The 20,527-nt window shown below is 25.3% G+C and overlaps 2 protein-coding genes across 2 annotated transcripts; one reads left to right on the top strand and one right to left on the bottom strand.

The window, feature by feature from the left end:
• The first annotated feature begins 1,066 nt into the window (after positions 1-1,066).
• On the top strand, positions 1,067-5,430 carry LOC128959906 (atos homolog protein A-like). Its single transcript, XM_054305939.1, has 7 exons — positions 1,067-1,660; positions 1,732-1,802; positions 1,930-2,044; positions 2,113-2,283; positions 2,351-2,410; positions 2,481-2,656; positions 5,250-5,430. Exons 1-7 carry the CDS (start codon positions 1,586-1,588, stop codon positions 5,404-5,406), a joined length of 825 nt encoding a protein of 274 aa, XP_054161914.1. The 5' UTR covers positions 1,067-1,585; the 3' UTR covers positions 5,407-5,430.
• An 816-nt stretch (positions 5,431-6,246) lies between these two features.
• LOC128959798 (uncharacterized) lies at positions 6,247-12,725 on the bottom strand. Its single transcript, XM_054305811.1, has 9 exons — positions 12,289-12,725; positions 11,673-11,893; positions 11,448-11,590; positions 9,124-9,278; positions 8,954-9,032; positions 6,925-7,023; positions 6,794-6,857; positions 6,564-6,729; positions 6,247-6,490 (listed from the first exon to the last, which is right to left on the bottom strand). The coding sequence occupies exons 1-9, from the start codon at positions 12,683-12,685 to the stop codon at positions 6,252-6,254; spliced, it is 1,563 nt and encodes a 520-aa protein (XP_054161786.1). The 5' UTR covers positions 12,686-12,725; the 3' UTR covers positions 6,247-6,251.
• Between the last annotated feature and the right edge of the window lie 7,802 nt (positions 12,726-20,527).

Raw genomic sequence — 20,527 nt, forward strand, 5'->3', positions numbered from 1 at the left:
ATTTAGTATGACAAAATAAACAACTATAGTCATGTGGGGTATCAAATGATTCAGTATTACAAAATAAACTACTATTTTCCTAAAAAATAAACTTAAAAACGAAAAAAATAAAAAATCAATATTCAAAAAAATTTTTAAAAAAATTCAAAAAAAATTTCAAAATTTTTTTAATTAATTTTTGGACACCATTTTCTTCAATTTCCTAAAAATAAACTTAAATAAGAAAAAAACAAAAAAAAATCAAAAAAAATTTGTAGCGGATAGTGGATTCGAACCTATGTCCTCGTGGGACAGACAGACCAACTTATAGAATGCATATACGTATTCCTTTCAGGAATTCGTGAAAATGTGTAAAATATTTGTAAATTATTTCATATAAATAATGGATTTAATGATATAATTTATTAGCATTACATGAAATAATTAACAGTTTAATATTATATGTGTTATTAATTAATTAAATTAGTAAATGTAATGAATTGCCATTAAATGCATTGATTAATCATTGACTTGATTGCCATCTAATGGTATATCAATGTTGTAATCATATACTGTACGCATGTATTAATAAATTATAATATTTCTAATATAAACATATTATATACACTGTATTATACAGTAATATAAATTAAGTACAAATACAGTAATATTATAGAGTATTATGTTATGTGTATGTGTTATGCGCCCAATACTACACTTAACTGTATAACAATGTATTGATTGGTCACATGACATGACATATCATTGATAGAGTGCGCTGTCAGACAACAGACGACAGTCTACTGCGTCACAGCTTTTAGTGAAGCCATTCAAACCTTTAAATGCTTTCCTGTATGGCGTCTACTCATGTGTTTACCATATGATTGACACACTTATAATACTCCAGTATTACCACTAATGGTTACATTGTATGCATACCTATGACTTACCAAACATATCGATGCCTTCAATGCTTCACTTCTACACTGGATTTCCAGTAAATCAATACAAGAGTTGAAAATTTATTGCAATTTTTATATTAATTGAATATTTAATTAATTAAGTAAACGCTTATCGATTAAGTAATAGTAAAAGTGTGTCAATCATATGTGCCAATTGTATCACACGTATGTAAGCCATGAGTATTGAATTAAATCTCACGCAAGTGTGAGTCAGCTGTGAATTCAGTGGTTTGTGTGATGTGTATTGCATTGCATTGTGTATTGCATTGTATATTGCATTGCATTCTATAGTATTGTATGCTATTGTATGTCATTCAGTGTTAACACAATAATTATTATCAAATCGTTTAGTATTTAAATCAAATAATTTAATTGCTTTTAATTGCAATTTAAAAAATAAAATGTTTATTCAATTTGTTTGATATAATTCTTGAAAAATAAGATGCAATGAGACGTGTAATATATGTCCAAATATTTAGTATAATTATGTCTATGCATTGATATCTATAGTTATAGTAGTATTGATGCCAACCATTAGGTATTAATAGCCAACAATCGCACACATCATCTGATAAATGAATTAATGATTTAATGAATTAATCGTATGATTAGTAAACTATAATCATTACAATTGATGTCTAAAAATGATTTATTTAACTAAATTTGATTCAAATTTATCGCAATACTGGAACTCACATATAAAACATTTGAATCACAATGTAATTACCATATGATTTATACAATTAATTATTGATTAATAATAATAATACAAATGTTTGATCCATTTTAGGCACCGATGCGAAAGTCCGGCACTTGTTTTGATTTCGACAGTTCCTTGACTTCTGTAAAAGCCATCAAAAAGTAAATACTTATAACACAATTGATTAATAAATAAGTCATTTAACTATATAATAGTGTAAATGTATTATTAATTATGATATATTATGTTTTTTAATATATTAATGTTAACTAATGAACTGCAATGTAGAGCACTGTTTGAAAAGGATCCCGAAGCTGATCCAGAGGTGAATCCTCGAATGATAACACTGAGCACAAGTGCCCCGCCGTCGACCACAACCAGCAGTTTATTAGGAAATTTTGAAGTATTTAACAATAAAATTGTAATTTTGATAATTATGTTTATGATAATGAATGCATTGCAATAAACTAGGAATCGGTATTAAATGGTAGGATAGAGCCCGTCAGCACAGTTGAAGGCTTTACAGCCGAGTTGGGGGCCAGCGGTAGCTTTTGTCCGCGACATAAGACATACGCTGTAACTGTATTTTTTTATACATTACAAGACACGGATAAGATGGACAAAGTGTCGTCACCTTATTTGGTATTACTTTTAATTTTGTTGTCATTGACATGAATTTAATTTAAATTACGGTATTCTTCAACTTCAGGGTCACATTAGTTTAGGTAAAAAAGGTTATCATATCCCACGTCAAGGCACTGTTCAAGTGGTATGTTATTTAGTACTTAAATTACTTGTATTATAATGTTTATAATGATTGAATAATTATGATCTAATAGACGTTATTCAACCCTCACGGCACTGTCGTTAAGATGTTTGTTGTGCCCTACGATCTCAATGATATGCCGCCCAATTGTAAGACATTTATACGACAAAGAACTCTGTTTATGCCGAGTGAGGCCAATGAGAGAGATCCCGATAATAGAAAATGGCTCCGATATCTCATTCATCTCAGGTATGATTGTGGCATACATTTAATTTATTTACTAATTGCTATCTCAATTAATTATTCAAAATGTTTTCTACTGTTAAAAATTTGTTGTTTAGTAAAGTAATTAAATGAGATGTAATCAAACGAAAAGTGATTAATTAGTTTAAAGGATTTGTCAATAAATTAAAGTGATATTTATGTATAGGAATTGATATATGAATAGGAAATTAAATATATTTGATGACCATAAATACAAAAATTAACTTTTGATAATTTAAATGAATAATACTTTTAAAATTTAATAAACAAATTTCAATGACATAAAAAATATTTGACTTTTAATATTATTTCAAACAGTTCTATAAAATTGTATGTATAAAATGTTATTAAAAGTAAATTGTTATACATATAATTAAAAAATATAATGATATTAGTGTATAATTATTTTATAATTTGTATAATTTTGTAAATATAATTTTATTATAAATATTTATATAGTAAATTTTTGTAGTGTCTAATGTGCTATTAGATAAAATTTATATATTTGTTATTCGATTATATGTAAGTAAATCGAGTTATTTTTTCTTTTAATTTGTTTAATCCTAAAATTGATTTTACGCAAAGTCCTTAAAATATTAATTATTTTACCGGTAATTCAATTTAAAAAATTTTATTACAATTTGTGGAACAAATTACAATATATGTTATATAATAAACAGTAGACTTGAAGTATAAATATTGTAATCTTTATTATAGTTATCTATAGAAACAGTTTTATCAATAAACTGAAACCACTTCATAGATAAATCTATTTTAAGACATAGGAAATTGTATCACATGTTATATTATCTATAACTATATTAAACTCATGTTTTCATTGATAATTAAGTAAACTATAATACGTCATCTGTTATTATGTTATATTAACTAATATTTAATATAACATAATAATGGATGATTAATATTTAATTATTGAAAAGATTGCATTTAAATTTAGTTTTAATATAGTTTTTAATTAAAAATCTAATTTAATATTTATAAATTTTATATAATACATATCTATAATGTAAATATTAAAAGGTTTTATATTATTTACTACAGTAACCTAAAACAGTTATCAATTAAAAAGTTAATATATTGCAAATCACATGTACTTTGTTCCTAAAGTTTTTGTATATGTTGTATATAAATATAATTTCAGTGAAAGTTTTAAGTACCGGTATATTTATATCTTAATTTGTGCTTTTATTATATACATGTGTGAAATGTATATTAGTATTATCCACTATTAAGATATATAATTTTATTTATTTATTTTATTTATATTGCTAAAATATATAACATGGTTGTTCAAATGTTTTTACAAAATATATAGTTATTTCTATAACTACTTAAAATAACTGATTAATTAACTGTCTAATATATATATATATATATATTACTATTTATATATTAAGATAATTTTTAATGATAAATTTATGAAAATAATTTAATTTAAAAATATATGTAGATTTATTTACAGAAAGATAAATGATTGATTAGACTTGAGGTTTAGTTAATTTATATATGACTCCAAATAGTATGAGATATACATTAATCTAAAATATTCAGTGAATACAAATAAAATGTAAACTAAATCTAAATTTAGTGAATTATACTAACGGTGTTGTATTTTTGAGTATTAATGTATTAAGAGTGACTATTTTTGTATATTTTTGTTTATATAATATATAGTATAACATAAATTGCTAAATAGGAAGGACTAGTTTTTTCAGATTAACTTCTCTCTAGATTTGGAAAAAATCAAAATATTTTATTTATAATTATGTTTTTCATATGTTCTAATTACGTTCAAATCAATATAAAGTTACCTGTATGTGTTGCATCGGATATTTTTTAAAATTAAGATATATTAAATTTATTAAATATATTTTGATATTTATAGTAATGGTATATATTTATAGTTCGAGAATTAGATATTTTTTAACAATATGTAATTATATTAAAAATTTCAATACATATATTTAATAATTTCTAAAATAGTATCGTTTTTGGTATTTACAGATTATCTTAAGGTTTTAAACATATGTAACTTAACAATGCCCTTATATAATATATCAAAGTAGTTACAAAAAAATGTTTACGTTAACAAAAACCGTAGTTACAAATAAAATATTTGTATTCAATTGTAAAAAGTTATTATCAAAAAACTATTTCTGCCTATTTTACGACTGATTTTATAGTTAATGTATTAGCAAACAGTATAAAATCATTTATTGTTTAGTTGATATTTATATTATGACAAATTGTTTTACATTTAAATATTATAATTTAGTTTATTTATTATAATATTCTATGTTGTCATTTTAATATGATAACATGTTTAATTTTCATATTATATATACAGTTATGTTATATAATATATAAACTAGAAATTAGTTTGCTGTGCGAAAAAATGATTACAGTATATATTAATTTAATAACAAATAAATATATAATGCTTAAAATGACAGAAATTTTATTTATACTATATGTTAAAATGATAAACTAGACAAACACATTGATATAACTAAAATATAATATTAAATGTAATTTTGTTTTATTTTGTGATTTGAAGGGTCGAGAGCTCTAAATCGGGTCGAATATATCTTCATACGGATGTCAGGATAATAGTGTTCCGAAAGCACGATCTGGATGTGGCCACCATTAATGGACAATTACCATATGAATTACGATCATTCACTCAATGTCCAGTTAATCCCAAATATTCATAACATAACTTTTACTAATAGTTAGTTTCTCTTGTTTTATATGTTTTAAAATTTATTTTCAATTTGGATCAAAACATTTTAATTTTCTATTGTATATAATGATTGTTTTGATTCGATATTTAAAGTGATATTATATTTTATCTTATGATTTATTTATCGAAAGTAATTAATAAAATTAAATAGAGATAGAAAGTGAATGATTGATATAATTCAATGTAATTCTTGCTATTATCTCATATCATTGAAATTAGAAGTATAAATATATATATATATATAATTAATTAACATATAGAAAATGTATTTAATTATAATTATAAATCATATTAAATTTTATTTATAGGTATTTAAATTAAAGAAATAATATGCTGTATATTTAAAAATATTAGATTATTTAATTAACATAATTATGAAAACTACTATACTGTAAGCATATATTATATATATATTTAAAATAAAATATTAGTTTTGTTGAGCATTACTTTTTTTAAAATAAAAAATAAATAAATATTACCGGTAATTTAAATGATTTTTTAAAATAATGATTTGTTTTATTTATGACTTGACAATTAATAATTTAGTAAAACATAAATTGATAATGATTGATTGCTACAATAAATTAAATTAAGCATTAATATGATTTACTTTATAAAAAAGTTAATGAACATGAGTTTTATTGAGGTCCGATCCCATCCCTTCACCACTCAATGGATGTGTTGTCAAAGGATTTTACTTATTATAAGACAATTAAACTAATGATAAAAATGTTTTAAATACAAATTATGTGTAGAATTTGATGAAATAAATTTGCAAAAAGTTATTGTTTTATTTGAAGCATTTCTTGGTGTTTATCAGAAACGTCTTGAATGATGTGTTTCGTTGTGAGGATAGGAATAGATGGTATCATAACTGTTCTTATATAGTGAAGAGGCGTCGATCATATGCCTCTGACAGTACTTCATTCGTCTCATTTTCATACAACACCCGATGGACATCGAGAATGACATTACCAACAGTACAAACACTGTTATGATTATGACGGCCACACCATCCGATCGCAAACACACATTACTTTGGCTAATATCCATATCTGACAAATAATAATAATAATATATATATTAATTCATAATTAATTACCGGTAATTAAAATTATGGATATTAACTGAATTCCGATGTATTGTTTGCGATATCCTTTTCTTCTGATTCTTGTCTCACTTCCAAAGACTGAAACAAACTGATACTCTCAGAGACAATAGGCTTATCTGTAGTTGTATTTAGCTGTGCATCAACTGAACGTTTGGAGAGATTACGCCAATAACACCGTTGCGGCTAATTATTGACAATTCATTTGATTTATTAAATGCAATATTATTTCACTTAAAGGTTTACTTACGGGACACTTGTTATGACACATATGGATATCGCACTCCAAATAAAGTGCAGGACTGCCAGTGAATCTAAAAATCAATTTAAAGTTTAAAATAAATTACAAAAAATATAGTATTGATTATTACGATCGGATACCTAAATGCTTTAAGATATGAATAAAGGCTGACTTGATGTCCATTTTCTGAATTATAAGTTCCTCTAAAAGGACTGATCAGCTTCTCATTCGTAACACATCTTTTAAAAAGACAAAACAGTTGTTGAGTTAATTTTCTGTTATATTATATTAAACAAAACAAGGGTCGGGACAGACATTACAAGCGCATTACACATCCCTGAGCACATTCATACTACTGTATTATTACTATAATACCATAACATATTATAATGGTTTCATTGAAAAATAAATTTGTTGTTTCAATTGTAAGATTATGAAAGATTTGGATTATGTAATAGAATTGAATGCTTTATAAAGTTTTGATTGTAATGTTTATTAAATTTAATGCAATAATAGAGGAAATATATGTATCTTTTGTTATACAGTATTATAATTGAAAGTACAGTTGGAGTGAAGTAACGATCACAGAGACTATCAAACATATGTGTGTCCACAATGTGTGGCACGTCTTGTCTTAATTGTATCGGTCTATTGGTCTAAATGTTGTGTCGATTGCGTGCAAACTCAGACACTCCACTCAAACATTACTTTCTCGGTTATTGATGTTTGAGTGCAATAATCTAGTTGTTTGGTCCATAGTTTTTGTGTGTATATATCCCTGGGCTATATATTACAAAGTTTTGTCTTTTAATGCAATTTCTATTGAGGTTTTTCTAAAACTTTTTAAGAGATTAGTTATTATAACACATAAATGTGATATTAATATGAATTAAATATAAACTAATGACTTATACACTACGAACCGCCTGACCTATACCTGACCCATAAGGGCTGGTTCACATATTACGTTCGTACTTGAGGGGGGTTGGTCAAAGCGAACTTTTGCGAACGAGGGGTAGGGGAGGGGTAGAGACTTTAAGAACGTTCGCATTTAGATATTTTATTTCTTGTGGTGAGGGAGGTAGTGGTTAGGGATATGCGAAAGTAATTTTTTTAAATGATTACATGCGAACAATTGCGAACATAGGGGAGGGAAGGGGTCTAGATTTCCTAAAAAGTGCAAACGTAATATGTGAATCGCCCCTAAGGAGACTCAAAATAAATCTAGACTTTATATAACACATTCGAGAATATAAGATATTTTTGAAGTCTATCTAAGGCTATGAAGATCTAAGAAGTGCTGAATTAGAAAATTATTGCCATTTGTTATAACTATTAGTTCGTGACTTTTATGGAGTATTTGTCCGTAAATTTATTTCCCAACAAAATGTTTGGCCAGTTTAGGGTTCATTTCAATTTAAATAGACTATTCAAATAGCTTTAACATATCGTATTCAATATATCAATATTTCAAATATATTTTCATTCAATTAATGAGTCATCGCTTGAAAATCTTATTGAAACAATTTGAGAAAAATGTAATGTTATTATACCGGTATTTATTTCAGGGGTTCATAATTGTAATACCAAATGTATCTCAACATAATATAAATATGAAATATTAATATATTGTAGATTTTTAACATATTTGAGTGAGTTTTCACAAATATCAAAATCAAACAATTTTTTCAACAATTTTTAAAAATTAATTTAACAATTTGTCTTTATAACAAATTACAAATAATTTTTCAGATTAACTTGATTTTGTTGTCATATATCTATTAGTTTTAATAAAAATAATAAATTTTTATAATAAATTATTTATAGTATTTTCTATGTTATCGCTTAAAATAATCAATTATAATGTTATCGCTTTACTTCACGAGAAAAATAAAAACACTGAAACAAATTAAACATAAAGTTTAATATTAATAATTTAGTTTAAAAATTTTTCTCTTAAAATGTCTATATATAGTATATAAATTATAGATTCTACTATATGTACAGTAATATCGTTGATAATCTTAATATAATAATTAAAAATTTATTATTTTTTTAATGTTATAATTTCAATTTCTATTATATTAGAATAATTAAATTAATTAAAGCTCTCTCTCTCTCTCTCTCTCTCTCTCTCTCTCTCTTATGTTATGTCATGTCATGTCATACCCGCTGGAATCGATTAGTTGTAATCTCTGTTGAGCGCCATTATGTGCCACACAGTTCTTCACTAAAATGTCAAATCCAGCTGTAAATCAATAAAATAGTAGTTATTTTAAATTATATGAGTTGTTATCATATATTTACTAAATGATCAATTAATATAAAAACTCATTTACTCTTTTCGCTTTTCATGTGAATTAGTAGAGTCAAAGGGTCACCCACTGTAACGGGACCTGAAGTACGGGTGCCGGCGATACCAAATCCCCTCCGGATTTCCATTTGGCATTGAGGGGGGTTTATAGTGAACACCACTGGACTTCCTGTGTTTACTCTATATATTCAAATATTTATATTATTAAAATCTATTAATTCATTATTTTTTAAATAATTAATATTTATGTCTTAATATAAGATAGATAATAATAAAAAATTAATATTATTCAAATTCTAAATTCTATAGAAAGTATAAGTAAATGTTTCTTAAATTATTATAATATTTATATAGTTAAAAGGAATAATAGATAAAAAATATAAATTTTAAAGTAAGTCATTAAAAATTTCCTATAAAATAAATGCATATATTTTTTGCAAAAAAAATAAAGTGTGATCAAAGTAAAGTTTAAATTTACAATATTTAAATTTTATTCATATTTTCATATTCAACTATTAGGATTAAATACAATAAAAAAATTAATAAGCTAACTTTGGCCATAAAATTAAAAAAAATAATAATTTGATATTGATAAATACAGTATAACAGTAGTACCGTATAACACTGTATATACCCCCTCACAAATTTTTGAAATTTAAAATTCAACATTTGGTAGGGGGCTATATCTCACATATACTAAGTTGAGAGACGAGTATTTTTGATCACAATTTTTATATAGTATTTTGTTTACTCTAGTTATAGAACTCATCTTTAAATTAAATTTTATTTATCAACATTTAATAATTAAATTGTTATCTTATTATTTGATTATAATATCAGTGCTAAAAAATCATATCTCATAATAATAAAATTCTGTCATCATTTATCTTAAAGAATAATTAATTAATATAATACAGTAATTATAGTATATAAATGTTATTTGTTTTTTGTAATTTCTTGTAATGTTTGATTTGAATAATTAATTTTAATAAATCACTAATTAAATTATAATAAATGATAATTTTCAAAATTATATTTATTAACTTTTTGAAAAGTTGACTTAGAAAAATATATTTCCTATAATAAGTGATAAATAAATAATTTTATTATATAATTTTTTATCGTTTTCAAAATCATACAGATTTTATCTTTAGGATTATAATGTGTTACTCAAGTAATGTATAAAACATTTATAGCAACGTATTATTGTTTATATTTAAATAATATGATATATTATTTTTATCGAAAGTTTAGCTTATTTTATACTAATTGCTTGAGAAAAAATATATTTAATAATCATTTATCAAATTGATTAGATTTATCGTTAAAAATGTTGAGTTTTTAAATGTAGTTTTATTTAAAGTCTTTACAATTTTTTAATTTAAATCTCATTTAAAGTAATTATTCAAAATTTAATAGTATTTCCTGATTTTACAATTATTTTCAGTTATTTTTTTTATAGATAATGACTTTCCTATTATCATGTGATTCGAAAATTAATGCTTCGATTGTTTTGTAATCAAGTTTTATTTAATTGAAAAAAATGGTTAAATTTGTGGCATTGCTTTCATTAGCACTTTGATAAAAGTTTTGTTGTATAAAAAAAGTTTTTTGTGTACAATATTTGTTATTTTCAATATATTTTTCTCAAAAGCTGTCTTTTATTTTATTTACCGTTAAATTGTGTATTCTCTCCCATATGGAAATGTCAAAGTCATGGGGAATAATGCAAATTTTCTCCCATAAGAAAAATATAGTTTTTTACTTTAAATATTAATTTCCCATCCCTGTTTTTTATATTTTCAAGATTTCCCACCCCTTGTATTTGGACGTCTCTAGTTGTTCTAAACCCTTTGAATATGCTATATATTTACCGATTTATAATATATAAAAATACTATAAATGTATACAAAAATTATTTATTGTTAAACATTGTTATAACTAATTAATTAATTACCGGTAATATCTAAATTTACCGGTTTTAATAGATTAATGTTAATTATCGGTCATTACAGTTCCCTATTCCCCCAATTTTGCTTTTCCCCACAGACTCGTTTAATTTATCAGGGGTGGTAAAAAATGCGAGTTTTTTACCGTATGAAAATGTTATTTTTCATTTTTTAAAATTCCATATGGGATATAAAACACGACTTTACGGTAGTCTAAAACTAACAGTTGGTTAGATGTAAGTAATCATAGACCTGATCGGTAAAAGTGTTTAATGAATCATTTACTGTCAATGACCGGAGATAAATGCAATTAATTAAAAATTTAACTTAAAAAGTGTTTATTTAAATAAATAATTCCTATTAACAATAGTTTTGTTGATATTGAAAATGTTTGACTTACTCGACATTAACGGATGGAAAAGTGACAGTTTTCCAGAAGTCACTGCCATATTCACAAGTGACCCGATAGTGTTCATCAAATTCCTCTTCAATCAATGCATTATATTGTATGGAAAGAGTATTCCACATCAACTGATCCCTTCTCTGTATTCATAGATATGATATTAATAGAAGCAATGGTAGTAATGGTAGTAATGGTATGGTATGATTATGGTAATGATGATACCCGTGCTTCTCCTGGAAGTGTTGGGTGATACATTTCTTGTCGCCCTAAAGTACCGCATTGGTTAAGTCTAATGAAGAATTCGTAGTGATTTCTTCCGGATCCGTTAACGTAGATGCAGTTAACGTCGTGAACATATCCAGAGCTGTACACCAATCCGGTAAACGTTCCGTTGAAATGAATACTCACTTTCATGTACTCATCACTGCATTCAGCGGTTATGTCTAATATAATGGATCACAACATACAAACACATACAACACATGACATTATCTAACATTTATATCATAATTATTATATCCTATTGTTATACATATACCTAACCTATTCATTACAATCCTTTCAATGTCTTACCCTTTCAATGTTTACCAAAACTATTGTCATTTGTTGTCTTTCATTACAATTGTCACAAATTTAATGACTTTTTTGTTGTAAAGTTTTGTCATTAATAGCTCAAACAATTTCTATTAAATCTGATTTTTTTAATTATCATAAGTTTTTTATCGAAAATATTTCAAAAATAACTGTATATTTAATTTTATTTCTACTTTGCAAAGCTTTTAATAAAATGAAAAATAATAGTAAATAATAAAAAAATAAAAAAAAGTTTGTTTCATACGTTCAACTCGTGTAATGTTGAGCGCCGGTCGTCTAACAGATCCAGAATTTGGTCCCAAATGGTTACTCATGACAACACTGCCTCCGAAGCCCACCGGTTGAGTACTACTGCCACCAAAGCCAGTGAAAGGCATTCCCGGATTGAAAACCTGATTATTATTATTATTTGCCGCAGGATTTCGAAATCCACTGGGAATTCCTGGAAGGGCTGGCATTCTTGGGGGATACGACTGAGGCCGACGAAAGTCCATCCATCGGAAACGGTTTTCACTTCCCGATGCCAGCAGTGTATCGACAAGTGTTGTTGTGGTTGTCGTTGAATTGATAGGACTTTCTGTGGTTACATATATTGCAGAAATCGATGAGTTGCCGGTTGTGTCATCAACTGTGTTGGACATCACTGTTGACTCAATCAAAGAGTCTGATTGTGTGCTCAAAAGTAACAGTTTTTCACTTTCATTGCTTTGATTGCCATTTAATAATAATAAACTATTTATTGGTTCCAATGGATACACAAAACTAGTTGACTATTCATAGAATCAAAATAATAATTAAAGTTTTAATACTATAAATGATTATTAAATATAAGTCTCACTGAAAATATTAGGGAAATCGTTGCAAACAACCAGTGCTTATAAGGCTTGATATGAAGTCTGTACTGCTTTTCATTAGTTTGATATAACATTTTCAATCCACTGAAAGCTGCCTAAAGTTTTATAAAGAGATCAAATAATGCTATAAATGTGTAATAAAAATACACAATTGTAAGGAAATAACTTTATTTATTATATAAGTATTCAATATTTTAGAACTACAGTAAAGTAAAGGTTAATACAGACTGACTCTCATCAGTCAAAGTGTTTATATTATGTAAGTTTTATGTTGAGAGAGTTGTCCAATAAGATTACAGATAGGTGTGTCATATAGTATATTACAATACTGTATATTATTATTATTATTATTATTATTATTATTATTATTATTATTATTATTATTATTATTATTATTATTATTATTATTATATTTTTATTAATTATTAGTATTATTATTATTATTATTATTGAAAATAACATATTACTGTATTATAATATTAAAAAATATTTTTTGATTTAATGTGATATATGGATGAATAGATTTTTTCGTTTTCAAACAAACTTTTTTAGAAAAAATAGTTGATTGAAATGTATATATACTGTATATATATATACACTATGTGTGTGTCTATTGACTATCATATTCCCAATTTTGAAATTTTGTTTTCAGATTCGATTATAACATCAAAAATAATGTATAGGAAATCAAAATTCAAATTTTGATATCTCTTCGGGAACATAGAGAATATGGCGACAAAAGTAAAAAAATTTTAGATAAAAATTTTAACGTTAAGTATTGTATAGATCATCAAAAATAAAATATAGATCAGTTTTTTTCAAAAAAAATGCGGAAAAAGTAATAAAAAAATTAATGATGTAATGTATGATTTTCTAAGATTTATATTATTAATATAGAAGTAATTCAATAATTTTTTATAAATCTATTTATAAATTTTAATACTCAATCATTTCATATCCTACATGACAATAGTTGAGTTTATTTTGTCAAATGAATCATTTAATTGGTTCGCATTACTTTAGTTAAGTTCATTTTGTTAACGTAATAATATTAAATAGATGTAATTAAATATTTTTATCTATTTATTTTGTATACATAAGATATTAATTTATAATATAAATTTTATATTAAAACTAATTTAATATTTTTTTTGTTTAATATAAAATTTTACATAGATGAAAAAAATTTCGGCGCCGAAAATTAGTAGGGGGTCCCATAACTTTTTGGCTTTATGCCAGGGGGGTAAGATCCAAAAATTCTAGATCTCAGGGGGTAAGAGGTCTTACCCTACCCTACCTCCCCCTTTAGCAACCCTGGCTTATATACTTTCATTTTTTATTCACCAAATATCATATTATTATCAATTCAAATGTAACTCTAGTGGTTTGTAAACCTATCACTTGTCTATTAATAACATAGGTATTGTTGTGTGCAAATCAAACAAAAAAATTTATATAAACTCACTTAAAAAACTGAAAGCGAGAGAGAAAGAGAAAGAGAAAGAAAGAAAGAGAGAGAGAGAGAGAGAGAAAGAAAGAAAGAGTGAGAGAGAGAAAGAGAGAGAGAAAGAGTGATTGAGAGAGAGAGAGAGAGAGAGAGAGAGAAAGAAAGAGTGAGAGAGAGAAAGAGAGAGAGAAAGAGTGATTGAGAGAGAGAGAGAGAGAGAGAGAGAGAGAGAGAGAGAGAGTGAGAAAAAAAGTAAAAATATTATATTTTCTTATTAACAATTGTTAACATAAAAAGTATATATATTTAAAATATTAATCCCTTGATATAATAAAATTTAAAATTATCTTTTTTAAGTAAAGATACTTTAGTTCTACATTAATGTACTTTATGTGTTGTTTACAAATAAATTTATTTACTTTTTAAAGAAAAATAATAATTTTTGGCATAAATACTGGTTTTACTTCTCGTATACATTTGATTTGATGCAACTTTTGTGGAGAACTAGTGTTTTGGTCAACATTTGATAAGTTATAGTACTTTTATACCTAATATTACAATATTATTGTTATTATTGTTACAAATGTTAGAGTAATGCAATATTAGACTGTGTTGTGTGTTATGTTATGAAATTCAAAGCTTTAATGCAATGAACTGCACATTATTATTGTCAAAATGCAATGAACTCATTGAGCTATTTCTTAATGTTGGGGTTAAAGTTAGACATAAGGCTTCATAATTTTGAGATGTCCTGAAAGTTAAAAAAATGGCTTTAAAATAATGCATTTGATTGCACCCGCCTTTCATGTCGATATCTATGTGTATGTATGTGTTATAACCTATAAGTATATATACAGTATATGTATATATATATATATATATATAGATGTGTGTATGTGTGTCTATGTCTGTGAAAGAATCAATCAAACAATCAATCGTTGCTTTTAAAAAAAGATAAGTAAATATTATGTGATTTGATTCACTAAATAGTTGTTTCATAAGTTAGATTCACTTAGTTTTGTATACTTATATTATTGTAATTATAGTACAATAAGATATTCTACTATTATAGTTAATCAACAAAATATTATACACTAATATACAATCTTGACATTAATTTACATTTATTGCATTTTAAAAATTTTAATTATTTATTTATAAAATTAAGTTTAAATATCAAATAAATAAATATTAAATAATAATTAGTAAATTATTGAAACATTAATTAATTTTATAGGACGAATATGCTTATGATTGATTTGAAACAGTATTATTATAGTATTATTTACTATTAATTTGCATACATATCTATACTCTATTTGTTTGTATGCATTTCTATATGGAGATAGTGATGATTAACTAATTTATGATTTTTCAGCTGATTGTTGTGTTTTAATTTAGATCGAATCCCATAACAATTGATGCATAGGTAGGCTAACAGTGCTATTAGTATGAGTACAATGAATGTCAGCATCAGGTACTGTGAAGTAAGACATCTTTGACCAAATTTTTTGATATATATTTCATGGATAGCTATTAGAGAGAAAAAATTAAAAAAGTTTGAAATCATTATTTAATGAAATAGTTGTAAACATAAAGTCTCGCCAATTGCCTTACAGCTGAATGTTTTGACAATTTTGTGATTTTCATTGTCGCTCAAGTGATGGTGGTTTGTGTGAGTGCCACCGTCACGGCCACCATCACCGTCACTATCGGTGAGGGCTGTTTGTAAGGTAGCATTAATAGGTGTATTAATGTTTAGTTGTGTGATTTGTAGTTTGATGGGATCGAGTGTATCGCCTAAATCCCAATCCCAGTGATGATAGTGTTGTTTATTGTAGTTGTTTGCCATCAACTTTCTCTCAATAATTATAGTTTTGTTGACATTTGAAGCCAATGTAAGTCTCTTTATTCGGTGAAGCGCTGGTCGACTTTCAGTAATGGTTATACCTCTGGCTTTAGTGTTGTCACATTGCATCTGAATGTATATTAAAGTTATTGAAGTTATTTGTGGCCATTCAACGCTCAAATACCTAGTATTTAATGCTCACCACTACTGTATGTGTGCATGACTTTCACTACTAAACCTATCATTTATTTCTGTTTTTTTTTTCTTTATTTCAGTTCAATAACAAAAATGATTTGACTGAAAAAGCCATTGACTATTTAGTAATAACTTTTGAAAGTTTTAGATCTCTGACCCAAAGCACTGGAAGCACACATTAAAAGCTCTTTTAGAGTATAGATTTCTCAACACTAAAGTTACTATTAATACAAATATTATTATTGTATTATTAGAAATTAAAACCCAAACCTATAAACTACTAAAGTATCAAATTATTTCAACACTTTAATGAAATAAATTTTACTACTAATCTTATTATTGAATGAGATTTTTCAATTTAAAAAAAAATATATAATACTCATTATATTACCTGAGGACATGTAGTATTGCATAAAATGACAGTACACTGAATATTCAAATTGGTTTTGTCGGGAAACTTAAATGCAGGAAAAGTTGTGAAATAAACTTTAAAATCTGAGGGCGGACTTGACATCAGTTGAAAGTTTGGCAAAATGTTTGCATCAATTGAACACCTGTTTTAAAAATATGACAAATTAAGAAAAATAAAACTAAGGGATTGTCTTTTTAAGTGTTAATTATGTTATACATAATTTTCAGATAAATTTTGTTGATATATTCACTGAATTTTTTGAAATTAATTTTAATTGTAAATCTCTTTTATTTTCATATTTGTTATATTATTGTTGATGTTTTTGTTGATAAGTAGTTAGTCTATAAGCTTAATATTCATGAGAAAACTTATTGAGTCAAACAACATCATAATAATCATAATCTTATACCGTATAAAATGTAATATAATCCCAAAAATATTGTTATGTTACTTATCAATCAGTATTTTTTATTAAACCTATTCAACACAATTGGGTTTGAGCTTTAAAAATAACACTTAATGCTAATAATAAATAACAACAAAAAGTTGCGATCCTTTGATTACTTTTTAAAGAAGTTGAAGTTTATGAGGTTTGCATAAAAAGCTTTAAGTCTTAAAAAAGAAAAGATTGCAAATAATAACAATAAAAATACTAATATTAATATTTGACGCGAAGTTAGGGTTATAGTAAGTCATTGGCAAATGTAGAGTGCATTTTATTTGCTACTTAATTAAATATAGTGGAAAAATCAATTGATTGAAATGTGGTTTAAAAACCTCTATAAAAATGATGGATATGTGTATTGAGGGAATAATGAATTTCTTGTTAACATATAAGTGATATTATAAGAGTCGGTAATAATAAAATGTAGACTAACTAACAATGTATGTGAAATATAAGCAAAATGTCAATTATTAAAATTACTTTTGAATATACTTTCACTTTTTATTGAAGAAAGTAATAAGTAATTTACTATTACAATATAATTTCAATATCAAATTAAAAGCTATAATCACAGTAATCAATGTAATAATGGTAATGACATTTAAGTTAAGATTATTGACTTTTGTATTGACAACAAATTAAAATTAATTTAGATTCAATTTAGCAGACAATAATTGATTGAAAGCAATATAATATATAATAATAATAAATGCAATGTATTGTTGCATTTCAATCGATCTTTCATTGAGTATAATATTTTAAATGTTGAAAGTTTAATAAGTAAATAGTATAGAAATTGATTGTTGATTGTAAGCATTAATACTGTAGTTATAATACAGTATATATAAAATTGAAATGTTATTAAATTTAAATAAAAGTAATGCACAAACAATATGATTACCCGTCACTATTAGTCAACTCCTGTTTGACCACATGTGAGCCCTCGTGTGCATAGCATCTAGAGATCATTGAATCGATACCGTCTACATGTAAGACAAGTCAAGTAAAACATTTATTAGAAAAATTGTTAGCATTATATGATTTATTTAAAAATGTATTATTGATAAAATTGTTACTGATTTCCTTGATTTTGATTAATACAGTAACGTCTTGTCCTAAGTCAACAAAGCTGTCAATTGGTTTGAGAAACGGTAGGCGACCTTTCATGACATCCATTCGGCACTCGACTGAATCAGTTATATCAGTAAGGGTTAAGTCATTGCTTCTTTGGACGGTTACATATGTGGCCCCATAAAGACTTTTTGCACTCAACTTTGTATTTGTCTGATTATTTCGCTCATTGCCCACAACCTCTTGTGGCCAACATTTGACTTCAATGTACTCATCGATACCTTGTTGTATATTTCGGTCATTTTGGACATACAAAACAAGTTCATAGTATGTCTCATTCAATCCATTATTAGTCTATCAAAATTTTATTTATTACTTATATTTAATAATAATAATTAAATAAAACATAAAACATAAAACATCACTAATTATTTAATAATAATAAGTGATAATAAAAATCTTTTGAACACTGAATAAATGATTTATTGCTTGTATTGTATATTCATTTACCTCATGATTGGCGGTATATTTGACACCACATTCATGGATATTGGTTACAAAGTGAATCACCTCAGAGCCATTGCCATATGACCGGCACCGGGAGGCTGTAGTTGAAAATATCTGATTGGCGTATATTATACCATTAAATGGTTGTTTGAATGAAAAGTTAACCACAAGAGATGTCTTATTGCATGTAACAGAAGCTATTGGAAAATAGAGGCTTTTTATAAATGTTTTGACAAAAATTGTTTTTTAAATAAAATGTTTGACAATTGAAATACTTTCTTACTTTTGATATCTTTTTTATTTATTTGCTGTTCTTCTGTTGTTATGTTTACAAAATTTCCATTTATTTGTATTGACTGTTGGGTTCAATTGAAATATTTATAACAAATGAAAAGCATATATTTTTTTGTCTATAAATGTGTTGAGAATTGTTTGATGACTTTGGTTACTCAATTGGTCACTTACCCTCGTGAGTCCACTTATCCAAACAACTATAACCATACAATAAATGTAACGATTCATGTCTGTCTTAAATTTATATTAAAACTTATTGTGCAAATATGATCTGAAATTTTATTTATAAAAAGATATATTTTACGCTAAAATAAAACTATGATTTATAAACATATGTTTTATGGTCAATACTGTGTGACTTATGTATACCTTCCTTATGTCAAACAAACCACAAAATTTCTTATTCAATGGTCTGAATGAATAGTTTTACAAAATATCGTTAGTCGCGATTATAAATAACACAAAAGCAATGATAAATAATATAATAAAATTGCAGAAAAATAAGAGTTTATAGGAATTATTTTCAAACAATTCACGGTTTGTGTCATTCATTGAATTATTCTTCACTTTATTTTTCCTCACTATTTGTCTTCAAAACAGTAGTGTTGAGGACAACGAACTCGAGTCCAGTTAACAGACAGATAGAGAGCCCACTCTTGACTGTGATATTTGATGCCTTCACTCCTTAATAGTGTTTATAGTCTTTTTCTTTACACACAAACACATACATAAAAAACACCAAATTATATAATAATCAATCTTTTGTTAACAAAACTTTTAATCACTTAGATTTTCTGCTAAAATAAATCATTTTTTTTCAAATTAACAAATAATGACAATTTTAAAGCTAATTGTAAGAAACATTTTACTGATTGTGTTACACATTTGCCAACTTTGTGACCAACAAAATATGTTTACAACTCATGTAAAATTCTGTTCAAAAAAATATTTTAATAAATAACAGGTTTGTTTGTTTGACATTAAAAACAAGAAATATATATATAATATAAAGGGAAAAATGTGGAATTTTCTCACATTTTTTTATACATAAAATGCATTTTATCTCTAATTTAATTTCATTACTAATTGATAAAAACTAATTATAACAACTTAAATAATATTGTAAACTTAAATATTGTATAATTTAAAGGTTTGTAAACTTTACTTGTTTAACATATTCTATCATTTACATAATTTTGTAAAAAATTTTATAATAAATATTTTATAAAATAAACGTTGTTTTTTATTAAAATAAATATTTGCTTCAATGATGGAAATCTAATAATACTTTTAAAATATTTAATCCTCAAAAATATTAGAAATTATCAATTGAGGACTACAGGTATTGAATGGTAATGAAAATTAGATTCACTTTATGTAACCTTTCAAGCCTTCATTTCATATAACAT

Source organism: Oppia nitens, unplaced genomic scaffold (genome assembly GCF_028296485.1).
Source record: "Oppia nitens isolate AA-2021 unplaced genomic scaffold, nextdenovo-longstitch-racon4-pilon3 scaffold4_pilon_pilon_pilon, whole genome shotgun sequence".
NCBI classification, from domain to species: domain Eukaryota; kingdom Metazoa; phylum Arthropoda; class Arachnida; order Sarcoptiformes; family Oppiidae; genus Oppia; species Oppia nitens.

Coding starts and splice junctions, on each gene's coding strand:
- LOC128959906 (XM_054305939.1), top strand. CDS start 1,586: ATGATTTATTTAACTAAATTTGATTCAAATTTATCGCAATACTGGAAC. Junction 1,661..1,731: donor TAAAACATTTGAATCACAAT/GTAATTACCATA, acceptor GATCCATTTTAG/GCACCGATGCGAAAGTCCGG. Junction 2,657..5,249: donor CGATATCTCATTCATCTCAG/GTATGATTGTGG, acceptor TGTGATTTGAAG/GGTCGAGAGCTCTAAATCGG.
- LOC128959798 (XM_054305811.1), bottom strand. CDS start 12,685: ATGTCCAACACAGTTGATGACACAACCGGCAACTCATCGATTTCTGCA. Junction 11,591..11,672: donor CACTTCCAGGAGAAGCACGG/GTATCATCATTA, acceptor CTATGAATACAG/AGAAGGGATCAGTTGATGTG. Junction 7,024..8,953: donor CAACTAATCGATTCCAGCGG/GTATGACATGAC, acceptor TCTTTTTAAAAG/ATGTGTTACGAATGAGAAGC.